We start from the raw sequence: 20,659 nt of genomic DNA, 5'->3' as shown, positions 1-20,659 counted from the left end.
AAGGACTGCACCGGCCTGCACTGCACTCTGCTATTGTTCAGAAGTGAAACTCAGTCTGTTTTCTTAACTTGGAAAGCAGCCAGTTCTTACCCAGCCTGTCCCACATACATGCTGCACTACCCTTGACTATGGACACGGGGTTGGGGACTGTAAGTCTACATTAGTTCACTGAGATTTTCACACCCATGGTGTGTCCCTCCATCTTGGGGTCTTTTTTGGCGGGGAAGGTAAGTAGGTTTGTTTGTTTGTTTACTTTTGGCATAGAAGTAAAATTCTTTAGGGATTCGTACTGCCTCTTCTGAGTCTTGAAGACCAGGCTTATAGGATTATACCTAATTTTAATCTAATACAGAATAATTCACCCATTCATCGGATACTGGAAAGACTATAAAGGCCTGGTGTGCCAAACGATCTTCATAACAGCTATTTATTTTTAATGGAGGTACTGGGGATTGAACTGAGGACCTCGTGCATTGCTAAGCAAGCACTCTACCACTGAGCTATGCCCTCCCTTCCATCTTGGGCTCTTTATTATGAGTATTATTTTACTTTGTTCACTCTTCTCACTATCCCTATCCTCACGAGCTACACCCATTCCAGCTTTCTGATCATGTAGGGAAGGGGAGGTGCAGAGTTTGACCAGGCCATTGAGAGAATGAGTCAAGAACAGAGAGGAAATAAGACTCAACAGCCTTCCCTTCAGCCTAGAGGAACTTCCTCTTCCCTGAGGTTTCCTAACTGGCTTCCTCTAGTTCCCATTTTCTTACCACAAAATTAAGTTATCTGTGATGCTCAAAATGAGCTAAGTTCTCTTGGTATAACTGGTGGAGAGAGCAAATGAATGAGATTTCTGATCATTATAACCAATATTTTTTGTCACTAAACTAGGAATGAGTTCTTGAGAACCCAGTATGGATGGGAAAGCAAGAGAGTGTTCCAGTCTTCTTTTCCCCTCGCTTTGAAAGTAACTGATAAACCTTAGCTGAGATCCCTGAACTTCACCCCATGTGCAATTCATCCACAGTGGTGAAACAAAAGGAAGTTTCAAAAGTCAACAACAGACAACAGATCTAAAACATTTCCAAGGTTAAAAACGCTGGCATGGGTGCCTAGCAAATTTTATGCCGGTTAACATGGTCCATGCCTAATAAATAAGTATTTAATTCACTTAAGACATGGCGGTTTAAAATGGTATGATCAAAGAGGTGGCATTGAGAAGTCATCATTATTTCTTGAGGATCAGTCAAAGCATCAGACACCAAAGATTCTGTTCTTGAGCTAGCCAGCACACACACAAAATACCAAGGAGCAAGAGGGGAATTCACTCAAAAGAGAAGTGGGAATCAGAGGTAAAAATCCGGAAGACATTTTTGAACAACTTCTCCAAAACAATTCAACCAACATTTATTGAGCTCTTTCTACGGGAAAGCAGCTGGGCTGGCTGCTCTGGGAGACACACAGAAGAACCAGATAGGGTCCCAACCCGAGTTCAGTGGGGAAGAAAGATGAAACATGACTGAGAGCAAAGCTTACACGAGGCAGCTCATGATACACCAGGTAGTGTTCAACAAAGCACCACATCTGGTAAATGACCTTGGCCATAGGGAGTGCAAGCCACCTGCTGAGAGAAGAATATCTGAGCCCAGCTTGGGAGGATGAGAACCCTGCCAGATGTGTCAGCTGTCAGGAGCCATGTGAGTGGCACCATGATGCACCATGGACTGGGAGTAGCATGAACAGAGAAGCAGAGGAAGAAAATAAGAGCCTGTGTTTCGGGCATGGCCACAGCTTAGCTTGACAAGGACACAGAAATGTTCTGGATTAGATACAAATAGCCTTGAATGCCAAGCAAAGGAACTTACACTCTGCTTGGGTAACAATGGGGAGACATTTAATGTTTCTGAGTAAGGGTGGTGGCATGATTAGAATTATGCTGTGGGAAGATAAACTTGGTGGCAGTAATTATGATGAACTAATTAGGAGGCTATTGCTAATAATCCAAGTGAAAGTTTGTGAGGGCCTGAATGGGGGTGGTAGTAATGGATACAGAAAGGAAAGAAGATGCCAGACATTTTTAAATTGCTCTCCCCCATTATTAAAAGTGATACATCATTCACAGCAGCAGCACTTTTGTAATAGGTGCAAACTAGAAGCTATTCAAATGTCCATCAATAGTAGAGTGGATAAACTGTGGTATATTCACACTGTAGAACATTATATAATGTTGAAAGTGAATGATATACAATTACATGCAACAATATGGATGAACCTTACACAATGCTGAATGAAAGACTGCCACAAAAGAGCACATCCTGAATGACTCCATTTACATAAAGCACAAAAACAGGTAAAACATATCTATACTGTGGTTATCTTTGTAGGAGCAAAAAATGATGGGAAGTGGGCAGAAGGGGGCATCTGGGCTCTGGTAACAAGCATGATGAACAGGTTGTGATAAAACCACAATTTTGGGGGGCTTTTCTTTTTTGTTGACGTATACTTGACTAACAATGCTGAGGTTAGTTTCTGGTATGCAGCATAGTGATTTAGTTTTACATACATATTCTTTTTCATTATAGGTTATTACAAGATACTGAATATAGTTCCCTGTGCTATTCAGCAGGACTTACTGTTTATCGTAAAACTACAATTGGACTTAAGTTCTCCCACTCTTCCTCTAGTTTTTCCTGCCTCTAGATGAAAATTGGGAGGCCCCACTACTTCTCAGATACTATGCAGTGCTCTGGTCACTTTAAGTAACACATGCAGTCGCAATTCAGGAATTAGAATATCCAGTTTGATACCAACAGAGTTCAGACGACGCTGCATCATTTCTATTCTGCCAGCTTAGGTCAGTTTCAGACTGAAGACTCCAGCAGGAAGGGGGCATGGCTGGCTTTTCCTCCCTAATCCCTCCTAGTTTAGCTCTACCTGCCCCGCACTGGCCCCCAAGCCCCAGGCAAGGTAGAGGATGGGCAGGGGATGGTAGTTATGTGGGTGGGTTTATGCTTTCTAGGCCTAGCAGATGTTTAAAGTTGGTGTCTCTGGTGAGCCTGATAGATGGTTAACGCTGATGCTTCCACGCTTGGCCACTTTTCTAGGCTCTTCAGTGGTTCTCTGCTGAGCCCATCTATTTTTAAATGTAGGTGGCCACTTGCGCCCCTTCCTCAACCCCTGGCCATCCAGAAGTTCCCCTCCAGCCCAAGGCAACTCTCTTTCCACCCAGTTGGCCCCCATCTTGCTCCCTTTCCAATGCCTCTTATCAGCCCTGATGACAATCCTCTGGATTTGCAGGCAGACTCAGGCCCTGTCCATAGTGGCTTCAGCTTCCTCTGAAGTCCTGGTTCCCCAGACTGCAGGAAGAGCTCCAAGTCCTCCTACTGAGGCGTCTTTCCTGGGGTCTTGCCATCAAAGGCACCCGAGGAACTGAGAGCCTAGCAACAGCTCTCCACGAGGAAACAGCTTTATCTGTTTCCTTCCTTTGACTCTTTGATATCTTTGGCCTGGCTGAGGGGCCAGGAGTTGTGAGGCAGGTTCTCCTCTATTCTTTTTGTAAATTCTGCATATGCAGTGTCTGCCTCACACTCACCTGGGAATCTTGGTATCAACTGTACTTGTACCTCAGTGGAAATTAAGATAGAAAGAGTCCTGTTCTAACAGTCTCTGACACGTGTAACAGTTTCAGATTGTGCAGAAGATGGAGAGAATGAAAAATCAACCACAATCCCAACACCCAGAGACACCCAGAGAATCAACAAAATGTTATTTCTTTCAGATACTTTTCTCCAAGTATCTCTTTTCTTCCTGCCTTCCAATTAAAAAAACGGAATCATACTAGACATATCATTTTGTAGATCCTTTTTCATTTAACCTATGCTAACAAAGTATCATTTTAATCATAACATTTAAAATTGTTTATTTCTTCCTTCCCTTGTTTTGAACACTATCTCCAATTCTATAACTATCAATAACATTATTATTAATATCTTCATGTACAAAATTTTTTAAAAAGGATTATTTTCTTTGGAAAGGTAGTTAAGAGTTAAGTAACTAGCCTGCAACAGATATTTTGAAGGTAAAGTCAACATGATTTGCTAATTGATTAGGTATGCAAGTAGAAGGGAAGGAGCAGGAAAAAATAACACAAAGTAAGGCAGGAGGTCACTTTGCTGGGGTGAAGATGAATTGTTTTCACTGCAGTTGATTTTGAGGGTCCACAGGCTATCAAGGTAGAAATGATCAGCAGCGAATGTGGAGTTGGAAAGAAACCAGGGGTAGTGATGGCTCCCTTCTTTTGAGAAGTTTAGCTATTAAACTATCCCTAGGCAAGCATAGTTTTGTCAGGCTGAAAGCCCAAAGGTATCTGTAGTTAGATGGGAAAGAGCTGGTGGAAAAGGACAAAATGAGAGAGCAAGTTCCCAAGGCAGCAAGAAGGGACAGTATGGAGGCAGGTAGAAAAAGTAAACCTAGAAAAGAAAGAAGAGGGTGGGGATAGGAAAGTTGCTGGAAAGGGCAAAAATTGCTGGAGGCTCATAACAGATGGCTTTTAGTTCCTGCTTAAGTCATCTGCTGAGACTGAGAGTTGGTGAGGTTATGACTCAGGAGTTAGAATCATGAGTGTTGGATTATTATTACTATTTTAAAATGATCTTGTAGCTCACTTGAGGCTACTCAAAATATGGTCTGCAGCACTGGCGTCACCAGGCACACCAGACCTGAATCAGAATCAGCGTTTTAAATAAGATCCCATGTCCATTAGAGTGTGAGAAGTACGAGGTCACCATCTTCCCCACTTAACAGAAAAGGAAAAGGAGGCTGCAGGAGGTGAGCTGTTTTTCAAGATTGTCAAGGTTGGGAGAGCTCATTCGGGAGGTTAATGGGAGTTCACTGAAAGGTGAAACAAAGGACCTTCAAATGGGAGTGAAGTTCCAGCCGTATCATTTCATGACTTCTCTAGCAATCCTATGGTGTGCAGGAGCAGAGGAGTGGAACGGTCTGGGGGCTACCCAGGGTTAGGTTTAGAATTAATGAGACGGATACCACAGGAGGTAAAATGAACGCAAGAATCTGAAGTGTTACTGAAGCCATCCCTGAAATGAATGCTTTAAGAGTGGGATGGGGTGAACAAGGACTTACTGTATAGCACAGGGACGAGATTCAATTTCTTGTAATGAACTGTAATGGAAAAAAATTTGAAAATATATATATATGCATATGTATAACTGAATTTCTTTACATGTGAAACTAACATTATAAACTGACTACACTTCAGTAAAAAATAAGAATTAAAGAAGATACATGCACCCCAATGTTCATAGTAGCACTATCTACAATAGCCAAGACATGGAAACAACCTAAATGTCCAATGACAGATGACTGGATAAAGAAGATGTGGTATATTTATATAATGGAATACTACTCAGCCATAAAAAGAATAAAATAATGCCATTTGCGGCAACACGGATGGACCTGGGGATGCCATTCAAAGTGAAGTAAGCCAGAAAGAGAAAGAAAAATACCATATGATATCACTCATATGTGGAATCTAAAAAAAGAAAAAGAAGACACTAATGAACTTATCTACAAAGCAGAAACAGACTCACAAACATAGTAAAGAATCTTATGGTTACTGGGTGGGAAGATAAATTGAGAGTTCAAGATTTGCAGATACAAAGTACTGTATATAAAATAGATAAAAAAGTTTATACTGTATAGCACAGGGAAATATATTCAATATCTTATAGTAACCTATAATGAAAAAGGATATGAAAACTATGAAAACAAGTATGGGTATGTTCACGTGTGACTGAAGCATTATGCGGTACACCAGAAATTGACACAACATTGTAACTGACTATACTTCAATAAAAAAAAAAAAAAAAGAGTAGGGTAGGAAGAAGGCAAGTGAAGCCAGACGGGGATAGATGACAGAGGCCCCTAGGTGAGGAAGGAATAGGCAGAAGAAGCAGGTCTAGGAACTGGAGGTTGGGATGAAGGAGTGGGCAGGTAGGGGGTTTGTGATCAAAATGCAGACACAAAGTGTGAAATTCTGTAACTTAAGCAATTTAAAGCAGTTGAAAAGAGGCAGGTTGGCATCTCACAGGGGGCAAATCATCAGAGTTTATTTGGTTAAGAAACAATGAAACAAGAATATGAGTGGTGTTGAAATCTCCAGGGATAAGGGCAGTGGGAGCAGGAGGTAAAAAATCAACTGACATTTATGAAGCACAAACTGTCCAGCACTGCTCTCCTCACATAACCCTCCCTCAGTGTCTCAAAGAACAAAAAAAGTCCCATCATTTACTTTAAAAAATAAAAAGCTATCTGTGTAAAGTGGCAAAACTTTCTCAGACTTTCCCTTCAAATACTTGGTCTGACCAGAGTTTATTTCTTTAGGAGTTGGAGATCAGAGGGCCTAACTTGGAAAAGACCCATGTCTTCACGGATTTGACGACTGCCAGGACAGGGCTAAGAGCCAAAGGACACAATCCTTAATTTGAGCCAGTGGCCGTCATCAGGGTGACAGCTTCCTGGAACACAAATTTTGTTCCAAACACTAGGAAACCCTGAGAAGTAGTCTGTGAGTATATGACTATGTGAATAGTATTTTCTGGTAGACAGCTGTACCTCGTTTTACAAATTTATTTTATGATGTTTGGAGTACATAAGGATGAAGCGGTAGAATACTAAGAGAATGAGTTTTCATTTTCTGTCAGGTGGAAAAAAATTACAAAAAAGTTTATAGAAAATGATCCATTTAAAAACATATAACGTGTTACGTATGGAATAGGCATATTTATGTGTAAAAACTTAATAGCACTACACTGCTCAGCTTTGGCACAGAGGATAGAAAAAAATGCAGCTTTGGATTCTAGGACAAGGTCACCAAAAAGAGGGAGAAAACACAAGAATGATTTATTTGGAAAGAATTAGGAAAACAGTACATCTTAAGCAATGAGCCTGGGTGAAGGACTTACGTTTCGGACGACTTGCCATCACCACTTCCAAAGGAACCTGTTTCATGGAGGGGGAGGCCCCATACTCTTCTCCCAGGCCGGGATGCCACTCTGGCCCGGAGAGCAGGACTCAGGGAATTCTGGACACTGACATTCTAAGTTCTGATGCAGTCACAGAAAGCACAAGAAACCCGCTTCAGTAATGGAATTGCAACAGTTAGAGGTGAAATAAACTTGATAGTTAGGGATGTTCTAGTCCAGCTGAGAGTGATAGTGTGACCCGAACTGGTCTCTTGAAAATGAATTTATGTCTCTACCATATTAGAAATTGTGATTACTCAATATTTGCTTTTTGGGCTGGATGTTAACTAACTTCAAAGAGACTAATGAAGTAATCATTTTAATGTGGCTGAAATGAACTCTACATCAACTTTCTTGTCAGAAGCTACCAAAAACCCTTAATATGACACTGCTATTTAAAATGATCATGGTTATTTTAAGCCAAGACATGGAAACTGCCTAAATGTCCATCAACAGATGACTGGATAAAGAAGAGTGGTATATTTATACAACAGAATACTATTCAGCCATAAAACCCAAAAACGTAACACCATTTGCAGCAACATGGATGCTTCTGGAGAATGTCATTCGAAGTAAGCCAGAAAGAGAAAAATACCATATGAGATCGCTCATATGTGGAATCTAAAACAACACACACACACACACAAACAAAAACATAAATACAAAACACAGACTCATAGATATAGAATACAAACTTGTGGTTGCCAAGGGGGTGGGAGGTGGGAAGGGACAGACTGGGATTTCAAAATGTAGAACAGATAAACAAGATTATACTGTATAGCACAGGGAAATATATACAAGATCTTGTGGTAGCTCACAGCAAAAAAAAAAGTGACAATGAATATATGTATGTTCATGTATAACTGAAAAATTGTGCTCTACACTGGAATTAGACACAACATTGTAAAATGACTATAACTCAATAAAAAACGTTAAAAAATTTTTTCAAATACTAAAAAAAAATGATCATGGTTATTTTAATAACTTAATCCATTTGATAAGAGTGTACTTCTGAAAGTACTCTGATAGCAAAACAGACTATTTTTAGCTGTTATCAGTGACAAGATAATTGTCTTCCTGTTTATTTCAATTCCCAGTTGAGAGTGAGTTGTGTACATACAGTCTCTGGAAGCACCCGTCAGGTCAACTATTACCAACAAAGAACAAACTTGGGAAGAGAAGTCTTCAGGGAATCTTGAAATGCCATGATATAGACATGCTAAGAGAAAATTTAAGATTCTCAAGGTTTACTGCATTTACTCATTACTGTTCCCGTAACTTGTATTTTCTTTCATCCCCCTTGTTTCTATGGCTTCCTCTGAATGGAACTTCCTTCGTTTATACAGTGTAGGCTCAAGCCAACTGCTGGTCCCTGGCTGGGACAAGGCAGGGAAAAGTTGGTCTTCTCTCCTTTTTGCCCGTTCCCAGGCGCCTTTTACTCACTTCCTTTCTGGTCCCTGTTCCACTCCTGCCTCCGGTAGGGCTGTGAGCTTTGTAGATGCCTCATTTCCCACTACTCCTCTTCCTCCCATATAATTCCCACCTAGGGTTGCCAGCTGTAGCAAATGAAAACACAAGATGCCCTGTTAAAGGTGAATTTCAGATAGACAATGAATATTTTTAGTATAAATACGTCCTTGCAGTGCTTGGGACACATTTATACTAAAAAGTCACTTACCCATTAATTTGAAATTCAGATTTAACTGGGAATCCTGCATTTTATCCAGCGATCCTACTCTCACCCTCTGGGTTACAGGAGGCTCCAGAAGCTGCCTGGTCTCACCTCCTAAGAACTTAGCTGCCTAAGTCCCAAATCTAAATCCCACTTTTTCATCACAGCGATCTATGTTCCTCTACTCCCGGGCATTCCCTCAAGGGTTCCCTTAGATGTTTTTCACTCTAGAAATTCCGAGTTGCTGAAGGATGGGCAAAGTACCAGATCTAGACTCCACTTAAGCTTTTGCCCTCAACTATCCTGATACTTTTGACTTTCAGCAAATGAAGATAAGACTCACCAGGATGCAACTGTCCTATAGTACCTTAGGACAGTTTTTTAAAAGTGAGAAACCTGCTAGAGGATCAAGGAAGCAGTAATTATATTTAAGTTCAAGCTTGAAGAGAAAAATTCATTTAATGTGAAGAACAAGGCAGCTGAGGTGAGGTAGTCCCAGAGGAGCCCTGAGAGAATGTACTCAGGCTTCTCCTTCGAGATTTTCTCTTTACCGGGTCTGAGAACAGCAGGAGGAAAACAGTATAAATTCAGGAGCAGGCCAGAGGGAAGCACAAAGCACTTCAGAAATACTTTCCAGTGGCAGAGTCAGTGTCCTTTCAAAGCCTTCATTGTTCATGGCTGGCTGGCTTTAAAGATACTCTCAATCCAGGGCACAGCTCTTTAAAGAATTCCTTCTTCCCACTGTGGCTTGGACCTGGCTAGACAGGTAGCTTTTGTTTCACTCAGGTGATCAGAATACAAAAGGCAGCCCAAGTGTCGGGGCCCAGCTGGCTTCATTCAGAGAATCCCTGCACCCTCCAGTGTCCCGCATGGGTGTCGCTGACTCCGAGCCTCTGAGTGGCCCTAGAATTCCCCTACCCCTGGACAAATGACAGATGCACCTCAATTTACCTCAAGCAGAAATTAGGGTTTTGTTTTTGAGCGGTATTAAAGAGTTCAAAAATGATGTAACTTACCTACCACGATTTTCTGCCCTGACGGGCCACTGTGGGACCGTGGCCCTTAAGGAGGTCCTCCTCCCTTGTTCCCTTCCTCCCTCTCTCCCCTCTCCTATGTGGCTAACAAAGTTTCTAAATCTACACACTGGATGCTCTACCATTCAGCTTGTCTGCGTTTTTATGAATGACTCTAGCCTAAACACAGTAGAAGACTATTTGGCTGAGAATCAGGAGAGCTGCATTATGGTTGAAATGTCTCCACTAACTGGCTGTGGGATCCAGAGGAGCCAGTTCATCCTTCTCGGTCTTTCTTCTTCTATAAAAGGCTACAGTTGGATTTTACGTTCTTTAAGGTTCACTGCTGCTCTGAAGTTTTATGATTCTTTTCATATTCTCTCCTATCTCAAGCTTTTGGTATCTTGGCCAATTCATCACAGAGGACCGTAAGTGATTCAGTGTGGGTAGGACATCACATGTAGAGGATGAGATGCTATCAGAAATGGAGGAAGGGTTTAGAAATGACCCAGGGCGCAGGGCCAGACGGATTGGTTCTGCTGGTGGTGGACCTGGAAGGTGGGTCAGCAGTAGCAAAATGGATGCCCGCAGCTCCTGCTGCCTAGGTAAGTGGAACAGCTGGCTCAGTAGGAGAAAGGTCAGATCACTCTGCACTGAGTTCCCCAACTCCGGATCAGCCTCCAAAAACAAATGTTAGGAGAAAAAAAATGCAACTGGTTATGAGACGATATTATAACTCATTTAATTAAAAATAAATTTGTTGATATACAAACCAACTGGATCAAAGAGGACAAACTGCATCAGACAGGACAGAAGCAATGCTCTAAACAAGCCATCAACTTAAGAGCTCCAATGCCAACCAGGAGGGCACCCCCAAACACAACTTTAGCATGGAAGTAAGAGTCTTTATGTCTTTCGGTGAAGGCAAAGCCATCTGGTTGGTACTTCGTAGGAATATCTTTCCACCAGCTCTTCATCATATGGTATGTGCCATGAGTCTCCAGTTGTTTGCACCACTGTGTCATAGTTGAGAATATGCTGTTGAATTAAAAAGGGAACCACACACTTAGAACAACTCTAAAGGAATACCTGGCCATTTCCCTTTCTTCCCTGACAACATCTCAGTTTGTTCCAGAGATGTATTCTCTGTCTTATTTAACAATGGATTTGCAGGGGGAAGGTACAGCTCAGTTGTAGAGTACATGCTTAGTATGCACGAGGTCCTGAGTTCAATCCCCAGGACCCCGGTTAAAAAAAAAAAAGGGGGGGTTTTAAAGAGCAGCTAGCTCTGTGAAGAGGAATCCTACTATGAGGAGCTCCTTTTTGGGGAGGTTTCATTTTTAAGGTTAAGAACTCTCTACAGGAACACACACACCAACACACACACATATATACACATATTCCTTTTGTTGCCTTTATTGGTTTTGGTTGTGACAGAAAAAACTGTCAAATATACAAAGATAGAGAAACAGCACAATGATCTCCCACATACCCATCACCTGGCTTCAATCATTATCAACTCATGGCTAATCTTATTTCATTCATCCGTACCCACTCCCTCCTCCCAGATTATTTTGATCCCCCCCATACTATTTTCAAATAAATCTCTGATATTATAGCATTTCTTCTGTAATTCAGTATGTTTCTGAAAGATAAGGACTTGTTTTGTAAGTATAAGAGCGATACCATTATAATACTAAAAATCAATAGTTCCTTATCATCAAATTTCTGTTTACATTTTCCCAATGATTGTATGTGTGTAGCTACATTTGGCAGTTTGTTTGAATAGAAATTGAAAAAAGATTATTGCATTGTGACGGGCTGAATGATCTCTCAATTCTGTTTTAATCTAGAGCTTCCCTTTCCATCCATATTTTCTTGCAATTTTTTTTGTTGTGGAGGAAACCAGGTCAGTTGTCCTGTATTGTTCGCACAGCTGGTTTTGCTGATGGCATCTCTGTCGTATCATTTGTACTATATTTCCTATAAGTGTTGTTTCGTATATTTTTTGACCACTCAACCATATTTACCATTGATTAGTGTCTTTTTCTGTAGTAACTCGTCTCTAGATTTCCTCCCTTTGCTTTCACACAAGAGGCATTCATGTACTTATAGGTATTTAAACTTGAATCGAGTTCAACTGAGACTGCGCAGTAGAAGTGGATTAAATAGGAAAAAGGAGTTACTTAGCAGAAGCACAAGTATGATGAACTATAAAGCATAAGGAATTTTGAGCTATTGCAAATAAATAGGAAAATAAAAAACCACATATGAGGGTTTGTAACTGATGACATAATAGAAGTCGCAACTGATGCCATCCCAGGCATTTCCAATATGTCAGTTAATGTGGGGTTGACCCATGAAAACTTTGCTCTGGTGGACTTTGTGGTTCTAAGACCTGGCCGATTTCAAATACCAAACTAAAACTGAGAAAAATAAAGCACACAGGACTAGCTGAAACCTTCTATGACTCTGCCACATTTGTACAAGATACCTGACTCTGCTGATGTTATGGAGACAACAGATAACATACCTGAAAAATTATTTTTGATCCTGGATGCCTACTAGTAATTGCCAGCTGATGTGCCTGCTGCCACTTAAAGAACAGGTGTTGGGTCCTGGCATCAGGCAGACAGGCCTTGTGGTCCCGCATCAGATCATTTGTGATGAACTTGCAGTGGTTCCCGGAGTGCAGTGTGGCATACAGAAGGTACGGATCGTCCTCTGAGCTGAGCCAGGCAGAAGAAATGACAGAGTCAAGCACACACCCAGGGAGGCAGAGGACAGCACTCTTCACCATACAGTTTACTTCCTCCTCTCCTTTACTCACAAATGCTCTGTGCTCTGAACTGACAAGATCTCAGTGATACTTACGAACCACCTGCGAGTCCTGAGCTGGTGGATCACACTATCTACAACACTGACGGGAAGCTAAGGGGAAAGGAATGCTAATGCTTGAGATTCTTAGCAGCTCAGCTGGGTTCTTCCACAAGAATGAAGAATTCTAACACGAATTCTCTCTTCACACTCAAAAGATGGTTCTCTGTGTTCCCAGGGCATTTTTCCTACTTGCCCCATCTGCCACAGAGTACACCTTTCCCCTCCATTTTCCTTACTCGAATTCAAGGTACATTCATAATAGTAACAGGGCAGGATGACACTTTCTTGCAAAAGTAATGGGTGGACCTCAAAGCTGAAAGTGGCATCTCCAAGCGGCTTCCGGGGAGTCACCCTGATCAGCACCTGAAGGCATCTCCAGCTTGAGAAGAGCCAAGAGCTCAGAGTCTCCAGTGGACCCTGAACCTGAGCACTCCCCATGTGGAAACACGTGCTGTGAAAACAGCAGTAGGTGCCTTGGTTCAGGGGATTTGGCTGATAACATGATATGCCTATGCCTTAATCCAAATGACCCAAAGTAGGATCGTTTCAGGTTTACCTTGAACTGACATATTTCAAGTGAAATGATAAAATGATTGGAGTATATCTTAAAAATCTCCAGGGGAAAAAAAGAGCAGAAAAGAAAAAAAGAAAAAATGTGGGGGATTACATGGTACAAGATTAGCAAACGATGGTAACTGTTGGAGCTGGGCGATAGCTATGTGAGGATTTACTCTACTGTTCCCTCCAGTGTACGTCTGAATAAGCTTCTTTGGCACATTGGTGGAAAACGGAGTTAATGTTATAAATTTTAATATTTAAATCCAAAGCCATAGAGGGTCCCTGAATCAATCTTTACAACTGGGTTTGGAACTTCAGTGTAGGCAATAAATACAGGCCCCAAACCAAGCATGAGATTAATTTCCCACAGGCTTCTTGATTATAACACTGCATTTATCTAGCTCTTCCACCTAAGAAAAGTAATAATGATGGTGACAGCAACAAATATATGTGCTTTCTGCATACTTGGTGCTGTGCCAAGAGTTTTACATATATTATTTACAGATGTTTTTTCATTTAATCTTCACAACATCCCCATGTGGGTAACATACGAAGAAAAGAAGACACAGAGAAGGGAAACACCTTCGCAGACAGGAAGTGGCAGGCCTCGGTCTGAACCTGGGTAGACTAATTCCCAAGTCTGCGCTCCTAATGTTTACTCAGCGTTGCCTACGGTGACCGTGTGAAGAGCGCTATTACTGTCTTAGACTCTTGGAGAGATGGAAGCACCCCCTACCATGAACAAATGAAAGGACTTAGATAAAGAAAATTGGGATTTGGTTGGGGATCTGAATGAGGGGTTAGCTGCCAGCTGTATGCATCAAGTGCCATCTTAGCTTTTTAAGATGAAATGATTTGGGGAACACTGATAAATCCTGAAGTTATCACATTCAACCTAAGGAAACCTGGACTTGGGGGTGAGGCACTCTCATTATCTGCGCGAAGTCGGAAATACACCTTTGTCAGCATAAACAGCATAAAAGCCTGCACGCAGGCTGCAAGTCACCGCTGAGGGTCTGTGCTCTTCCTGATGAGCTTTCTTCATGCTCCGTGGACACTGTGTATTTTGTCGCTGTGTATTTCCCATGTTCCTTTGGCTTCTGAGAAGCTGTAGCTCACAGCAACATTCCCCTTATATTTAGAATAAAGTTCAGGCCCCTCTCTTGCCTACCAGAATCCACCAGAACCCATTAGGTCCTATGTAACATGGTCCCTGCCTTCTCTCGGACCTCAGAACTTACCCACCTACACTGCCTGCCTGCCTTCCTCATTTCTGCCTCTGGGCCTTTTGAACACCTGCTGTTTCCTCTGCCTGGTAGGTTCTTCCCACCACCCCTCTCCCCTTCTCAAAAGACTCACTCCTTCCCTTCAGACCTGCTTCCTCCCAAAGGCCCTTCCTGACTCTCCATCCACTACCCTCGGACCCACCCCCACCTTTCTAGCTCCTTACTCCGCTTCACTGTCTTCACAGCATTGATCCCTGCCTGGAATTTCATTTCCTGTTTATTGTTAAGTCCCAAGAGGGCAGGGACTTGGTCATGTTCACTGTGGTTTCTCCAAAAACATAGAAGGTGCTGATCTAGTTAGGAATTTATGGCAAGCATTCTGTGTGCCAATCTCATTTTGGACTTTATCCCGTTTCTCATTTATCCTGATTTCCTCCTATATTTAAGTTTATCCTGCTGTAAAAACTCATACTTTTGTAAGCTGCCTCAAATCTTTTTTTCTTTTGAATGAGGCTGATTATACATATATAGGTATATACACATGCACTTTAAAAATGGCAAAAAAAAAAAAGGTAACTAACAAGCAGATGACTGGAGCCTAGTGTAATTCACTTAATACCTTGAGTACCTACATGTTGTCAGCGAAAAAACAGCTGGCATGCTTCTGCACCTTTTCCATGTCATCCTTTCTCCACCGGGAATTCTGCGTCAGCATGTGCTTCCGGCCCAGGACCAGCACGTGAAGATTCCGCTTGGCTAGTTGAGAAACCACATCCAAGAGCTAAAAAACACAAAGTCAGACCCCAAGAGGGTCAAGGGAAGAATCTCAAATAAGGGGAGTGATTCTTCCAGTAGTGAAACATTCTTCTGGTAAGAGATGAGAAAACATTCCTTAAAATAATTGTCCATCTTTGTAAATAAAACTGAGGAAAAAGCTCCCTTGTTACAAATTAATGCCTGACACCTGGCCACTGGTCAGGCTGCACTGGATACTGGTGTGTGTGTAGGTTCTAAGCATGGACTGGATGAGCCCACTGGGATAGAGGCAGAGGGGGCTAAGGAGGATGAGGTTTGGCTCCTATACACTCCCAACCCTGTTTCAATCCAAACGGCTCAGCTTTTATATATTTATATATTGGTATTCTGCATAGGTTTTTATTTGAATAAAGGCGTCTACCTTTTTTTTTTTTTTGTAAGTTTGTAAACAGCTGGAATAGATAGATAGTGACTTTTCATTCGACTTTTCCATGTCATGATTCTGCTGAGGCTGCTACCTTTCACTGAAATCCCTTTTTCCTCCCAAAGGTCTGTCAATTTCCACCCTCTAGCTGATTTTCCACTCAGTGAATTTGCCCTCCATTCTCTCCACTTCCCACATGGCTTGTGTGCACGTGAACTCCTCTCAAAAGTTTAGCCTTGGATTTTTGGTATATCTAGTACTTTGGTGAGCTTGCCTACATTCAATCTTTCATAAGGAAAAGTCCACAGATTATTTTCATGTACAATCTATTAAAATAAGCTACAAAAGGATATTACCAAGTATAATATGTAAAAGCTAATGAAAAATTATAACTTACATTATATAATAGGGTATCAGAAATATGAAAGTTTTTTAATTTACAAGAACTGGATCTACAAAAACCACAAGTTGAAAGCCATTGAAGAACTCCTTAATTTTCCCGGGTCTTGGTTAGAAAAAGCACTGATTTTAGTCTAGCTTCCCCTTACTCATAATTTCTTCCTATCCAGACTTTCAGGATATTATTTAAAATTCTTTAATCAATAACATTTCATTCACTTATTTGGTCAGTTGTCAAGTATTGCTTGGGTACCTGTTATGTCTAATACACATGTACTCCCGGCAGCCCAATAATCAACTAGCAAGGGCTGAATTTTTAAATTACTGTTTAATGCTTTGGATTCATATATATACTGTCCATCCCACTCCATTACTAAATTACTTTAAAACAGTATTGGTTTCACTATTGCTAATTCTTAGTTTTAGAATTGAGGGGCAGAATGGACACAACTTGGCCATCAAATGCGAGCTGATACTCAGGCAGACAAGTACACCAAGACCAGTGTGAAGACTAAACCCAAAGCTGTTTTCCTTCAAAGCGAGGAATGATGACTTCTGTGCTCATTTGACAGTTACTTCCCAGGCCGCTCTATGTGTAAGGCACATGCTACATATCACAGTCTACAAAATTTAGAAAGACATGGCCCCTACTTTTACTGAGGGAGTGCCTAACAATTTTTTACCCAACTATCAAGCCCAGGAAAATGTCTATGCTGGCTCTATGTATATTGGATGGTTAATAAACACTTTCTGATTAGCTGAAGAATATGCCTACCTCTATTTTTAATCTATATAGAAGTAGCTCATTATTGAAAACTTGAAAAACATAGAGCAGAAGATGAAAGAAGAAACCACTTATACCTCATTATCCAAAGATTGTTAACATGTATTTGCCAGTCTTTTTATTCTACGCATTAAAAAAAATTGAACTATAGCTGATTTACAATATTGTATTAGTTTCAGGTATACAGCAAAGTGATTCAGTTACATATATACATATTTTTACAGATTATTTTCCATTATAGCTTATTACAAGATATAAAATATAATTCCCTGTGCTATACAGTAAATCTTTGTTGGTTATCTAATTTATGTATAGTACTTTGTATCTGTTAATCCCATACTTCTAATTTATCCCCCCACCCCCACCTTCCCCTTTGGTAACCATAAATTAATTTTCTGGCAGTGGCACAGACAGATGCCTGAGAATCTACTTCTTGGAGGATCCCACTTTTCCTCCTTCTCCTAACCAGGCCAGCTCTATTCTACGCATTTTTATATAAGCTACTGCTTTAAAAGTTAGGTTACTAATCAAAAGCAAACATTTTCACAAAGAAAGTTTGGTTCACGGATTCAAACACCTCAAAAGACATTGAGAGTGCATCGCCTTCAGAATGCACTAACATTCCCTTTCTTTAAGCCACGCTGAGATCACAGATTATTTTCAATGAGCCCAGATACAAAATGGCAACTGGATTCATTTAGATTAATGATAGTAACTTTAAAAAAACTTATATATATATAAATTCCCACAAAGTTATTGTAAAGATACAAAAAAAATCAAACAAAAAGAATTTTTGATACTAATTACTTAAGTTTCCATGCATTGGGGGAAGACATGGCTGAAAGAAAAACACAATTGGTTCTTCACATCTATACCTTGGTTTAGCTAAATGGCCTTGAGTTTACTAACACTAAGTTACAGATAGGGGCCCAACGAAAGGCAGAAAACGCTTGGCTTGAACTACTCTGGGGCACCATCTTGTGGCTGAGAGGTCTCTACTAGTAGCAGCTCTCCAAAAATGATGCGAACAAAGGAGACTCAAGGAAAGACACAGAAAAGAAAGATGAGTGTACGGAATAAAGGCACTTGCCTGAAACTCTGTGACAGTCTAGCTATGCACCCACTCCCTCTGGGGTAAATTTCAAGGCTGGATCCACGGGCCTCAGTCAGAGTTAAAGATATACTCAGAAAAGTAAAGAAAAAGAAAATTCACCTTAATTCTATTTTAGATCAAAAATAAAACTGGGAAACTGCCAGGTTTAAAATTAAAATAAATAAATAAACTTCGGTACTTCAAAAGAAAAAACTGGGAGAAATTTCCACTTCTGGGAAGATACAGTAGATGTACTTTTCCTTCTCACCCCCACTATGTGTAAGTAAAAAACCCAGACATTATATATAAACATAAGACTTTGAAAAGTAGAGATAAAAAGGCAGACTGGCTAGGGACCTTGGGACATGAGGAATGACATGCTGGAGGGTTCCCTGGATTTTCCTTTTGCCTCATATATCCTATACTTGGAGCTCAAGAAGCCAGTAACCTGGAAATGTCAATGGATGCAAACAAAGAGAGACCCACGAAGGCCTGTTCTCTCTAGCCAAAGGATCAGGAAAGAGGCTCAGACTAGCAAGACAGAAAACTTGTTAAAATGACATCAGTAGGTTGTGATGTTATATGTGTGTTTATGTGTATGTGTATAATACCTAGAGCAACCATTAAAAAACTATACAAAGAGATATACTCAAAAACACTATAATTAAAAAACAAAACAAAACACCCAATAAGATAAATAAAAATGGAAATCTAAAAAAAGTTCAAGTAGCCCACTGGAAGGCAGGAAAAATACAACCGAAAAAACAGAGATGATAGAAAACAAAAAATAAAATGGCAGGCACAAGCCCTAACGTATCACTAATAACATAAAATATAAAGGGTTTTTTTTTTAACACTTTTATTTAATTTATAATCATTTTACAATGTTGTGTCAAATATAGGGTTTTAATACATCAATTAAAAGACAGAGGTTGGCGGAGTGGATTTAAAAACAGGGCCCAGTTATATGCTATCTAAAAGAAACTCACTTCAAATAATATAGGCTGATAGAAAGTAAAAGAATGGAAAATATTATATTATGCAAACATCCATATAAGGAAAGCCAGAGTGACTACATTAATATTAAATGAAGTAGACTTCAGAGCAAGCAAACAAACAAACAAACAAACAAAAAAAACAAAAAAACCCCAGAGACACAGAGGGACAATATATAATGATAAAGGGGTCACTCCAAGAAGATAGAGCAATCCTAGATGTGTGTGAACCAAACAACAGAGCTGCAAAATATGTGAAGCAAAAGCTGTTAGAACTAGTGGGGAGGGTGTAGCTCAGTGGTAGAGCACGTGCTTAGCAGACACAAGGTCCTGGGTTCAATCCTCAGTACCTCCATTAAAAAAAAAATCCACAATTCAGAGCTGGAGACTTTGGAGACTTCAGAAAAACTTGGCAGAAAGTCAACAAGTACACAGAAGAGCTCAACAATACACCCACATTCATGGATTGGAAGACTCAAGATAGTAAGGGTGTCAAGTCTCCCCAAATTAATATATGGGCTTAATGCAATTCCTAGCAAAATCCTAGTAAGATTTTTATGTAGATATAGGCAAGATTATTCTAAAATACATGAAAAGGCAAAGGGATAAGAATAACTAAAATAATTTTGAAAAAGAAGAATAAAGTGGGAAAAATCAGTCCACCTCATTTTAAGCCTTATTATACAGCTACAGTAATCTAAACTGTGTGACAACTGATGGAGGAACTGACATACAGATCAACAGAACAGAATAGATGAGCCAAAAATAGACAAATATGCCATGGAAACAAATGATGCTGGTATAACTGGATATCCGAAAGTAAAAAAATGAACCTCCACCTAAATTTCATAACTTATAGAAAAATTATATCAAAATGGATCATGGATTTACATGTAAAATATCAACTATAAAGTTTTATGAAAAAATCTAGAAGAAAATCTTTATGATATAGAGCTAGGTTCCTAGCTTGACACCTAAAACAAAGTCCATAAAAGGAAACATTGACAAACTGGGTTTCATCAAATCTTTAAATGTTTGCTCTGGGAAAGGCTCTGTTAAAAGGATGAAAAGACAAATCACAGACTGGAGAAAATATCTGCAAACCACATATTCAACAAAGAACTAATATCTAGAACATATGAAGAACTCTTAAATTCAACATTGCTTTAAGGATGTCTAAAGATGTCTAAAGCATGATTCTCCAAACACCAGAAGAGTAAGAACAAATTGCAGCTTAATATTTGGTGTAAACATTTTCTGGTTTGGCTTCCGTTCTAATTTGGTTTATCTCTAGTAGGAACAGATAAGAAGGTTTTTGTTGTTGCTGCTGTTGTTTTTTAAACTCGTAAGTGACATTACTTATAAGGGACTTAACTTTTGGGACGTAGTTCCTGAGCTTAGGGTAAAAATACAATTGGCAGAGCTACATGTGTTAGAAATAACTGTGCAGGGATGCTCAGGAAGTAGAAACATTGCCTGAGAGGTTGGAGAGGCCAATGAGAACAAGAGCTTTTCTGAGTAATCCTAAATAGCAAATGAAACTTCCTTGCCCTATTCTTAACTTTTTCCCTCCTCCTCTGCAGTCTCTGGCATTTCCTGGGTTGTGTGATCTTTAAAAACTCTGAAGCCTTTGGGATCTGAAGCCTACAGACTGTAGAAGTTCTATGCCAGTTCTGTAGCAAGATAGCTATCATCAGTATACCTCATATATAAGAACACTCATTTTAGGGTAAGTTCAGGAAAGAAAGTTTTGGAAATAAGCCAAATGTTCAACGACATGAACAGATAAACAAAATGTTGTGTATATATACTATGGAATACT

General features: G+C 40.2%; 2 protein-coding genes across 5 annotated transcripts in view; both read right to left on the bottom strand.

Moving 5' to 3' along the window:
* PSMA6 (proteasome 20S subunit alpha 6) overlaps positions 1 to 7,090 on the bottom strand; it is a 29,561-nt gene extending 22,471 nt beyond the window's left edge. Inside the window, exon 1 of the mRNA XM_072962926.1 lies at positions 6,978 to 7,090. Coding sequence (XP_072819027.1) covers positions 6,978 to 7,023 — 46 coding nt within the window. The 5' untranslated portion in view covers positions 7,024 to 7,090. The remainder of the gene's footprint in view (positions 1 to 6,977) is intronic.
* A 3,349-nt stretch (positions 7,091 to 10,439) lies between these two features.
* PRORP (protein only RNase P catalytic subunit) overlaps positions 10,440 to 20,659 on the bottom strand; it is a 109,680-nt gene continuing 99,460 nt past the window's right edge. For all 4 annotated transcript variants that reach the window (XM_072962931.1, XM_006212759.4, XM_072962932.1 and 1 more), the window contains 3 exons: positions 15,019 to 15,167; positions 12,256 to 12,451; positions 10,440 to 10,760 (listed from right to left, as the gene is read on the bottom strand). In XM_072962931.1, coding sequence (XP_072819032.1) covers positions 10,629 to 10,760; positions 12,256 to 12,451; positions 15,019 to 15,167 — 477 coding nt within the window. In that variant the 3' untranslated portion in view covers positions 10,440 to 10,628. The remainder of the gene's footprint in view (positions 10,761 to 12,255; positions 12,452 to 15,018; positions 15,168 to 20,659) is intronic.

This window comes from Vicugna pacos, chromosome 6 (genome assembly GCF_048564905.1).
Source record: "Vicugna pacos chromosome 6, VicPac4, whole genome shotgun sequence".
Classification (NCBI taxonomy): Eukaryota; Metazoa; Chordata; class Mammalia; order Artiodactyla; family Camelidae; genus Vicugna; species Vicugna pacos.
The sequence above is the reverse complement of the archived record's forward strand: the minus strand, read 5'-3'. Positions and strand labels throughout refer to the sequence as shown.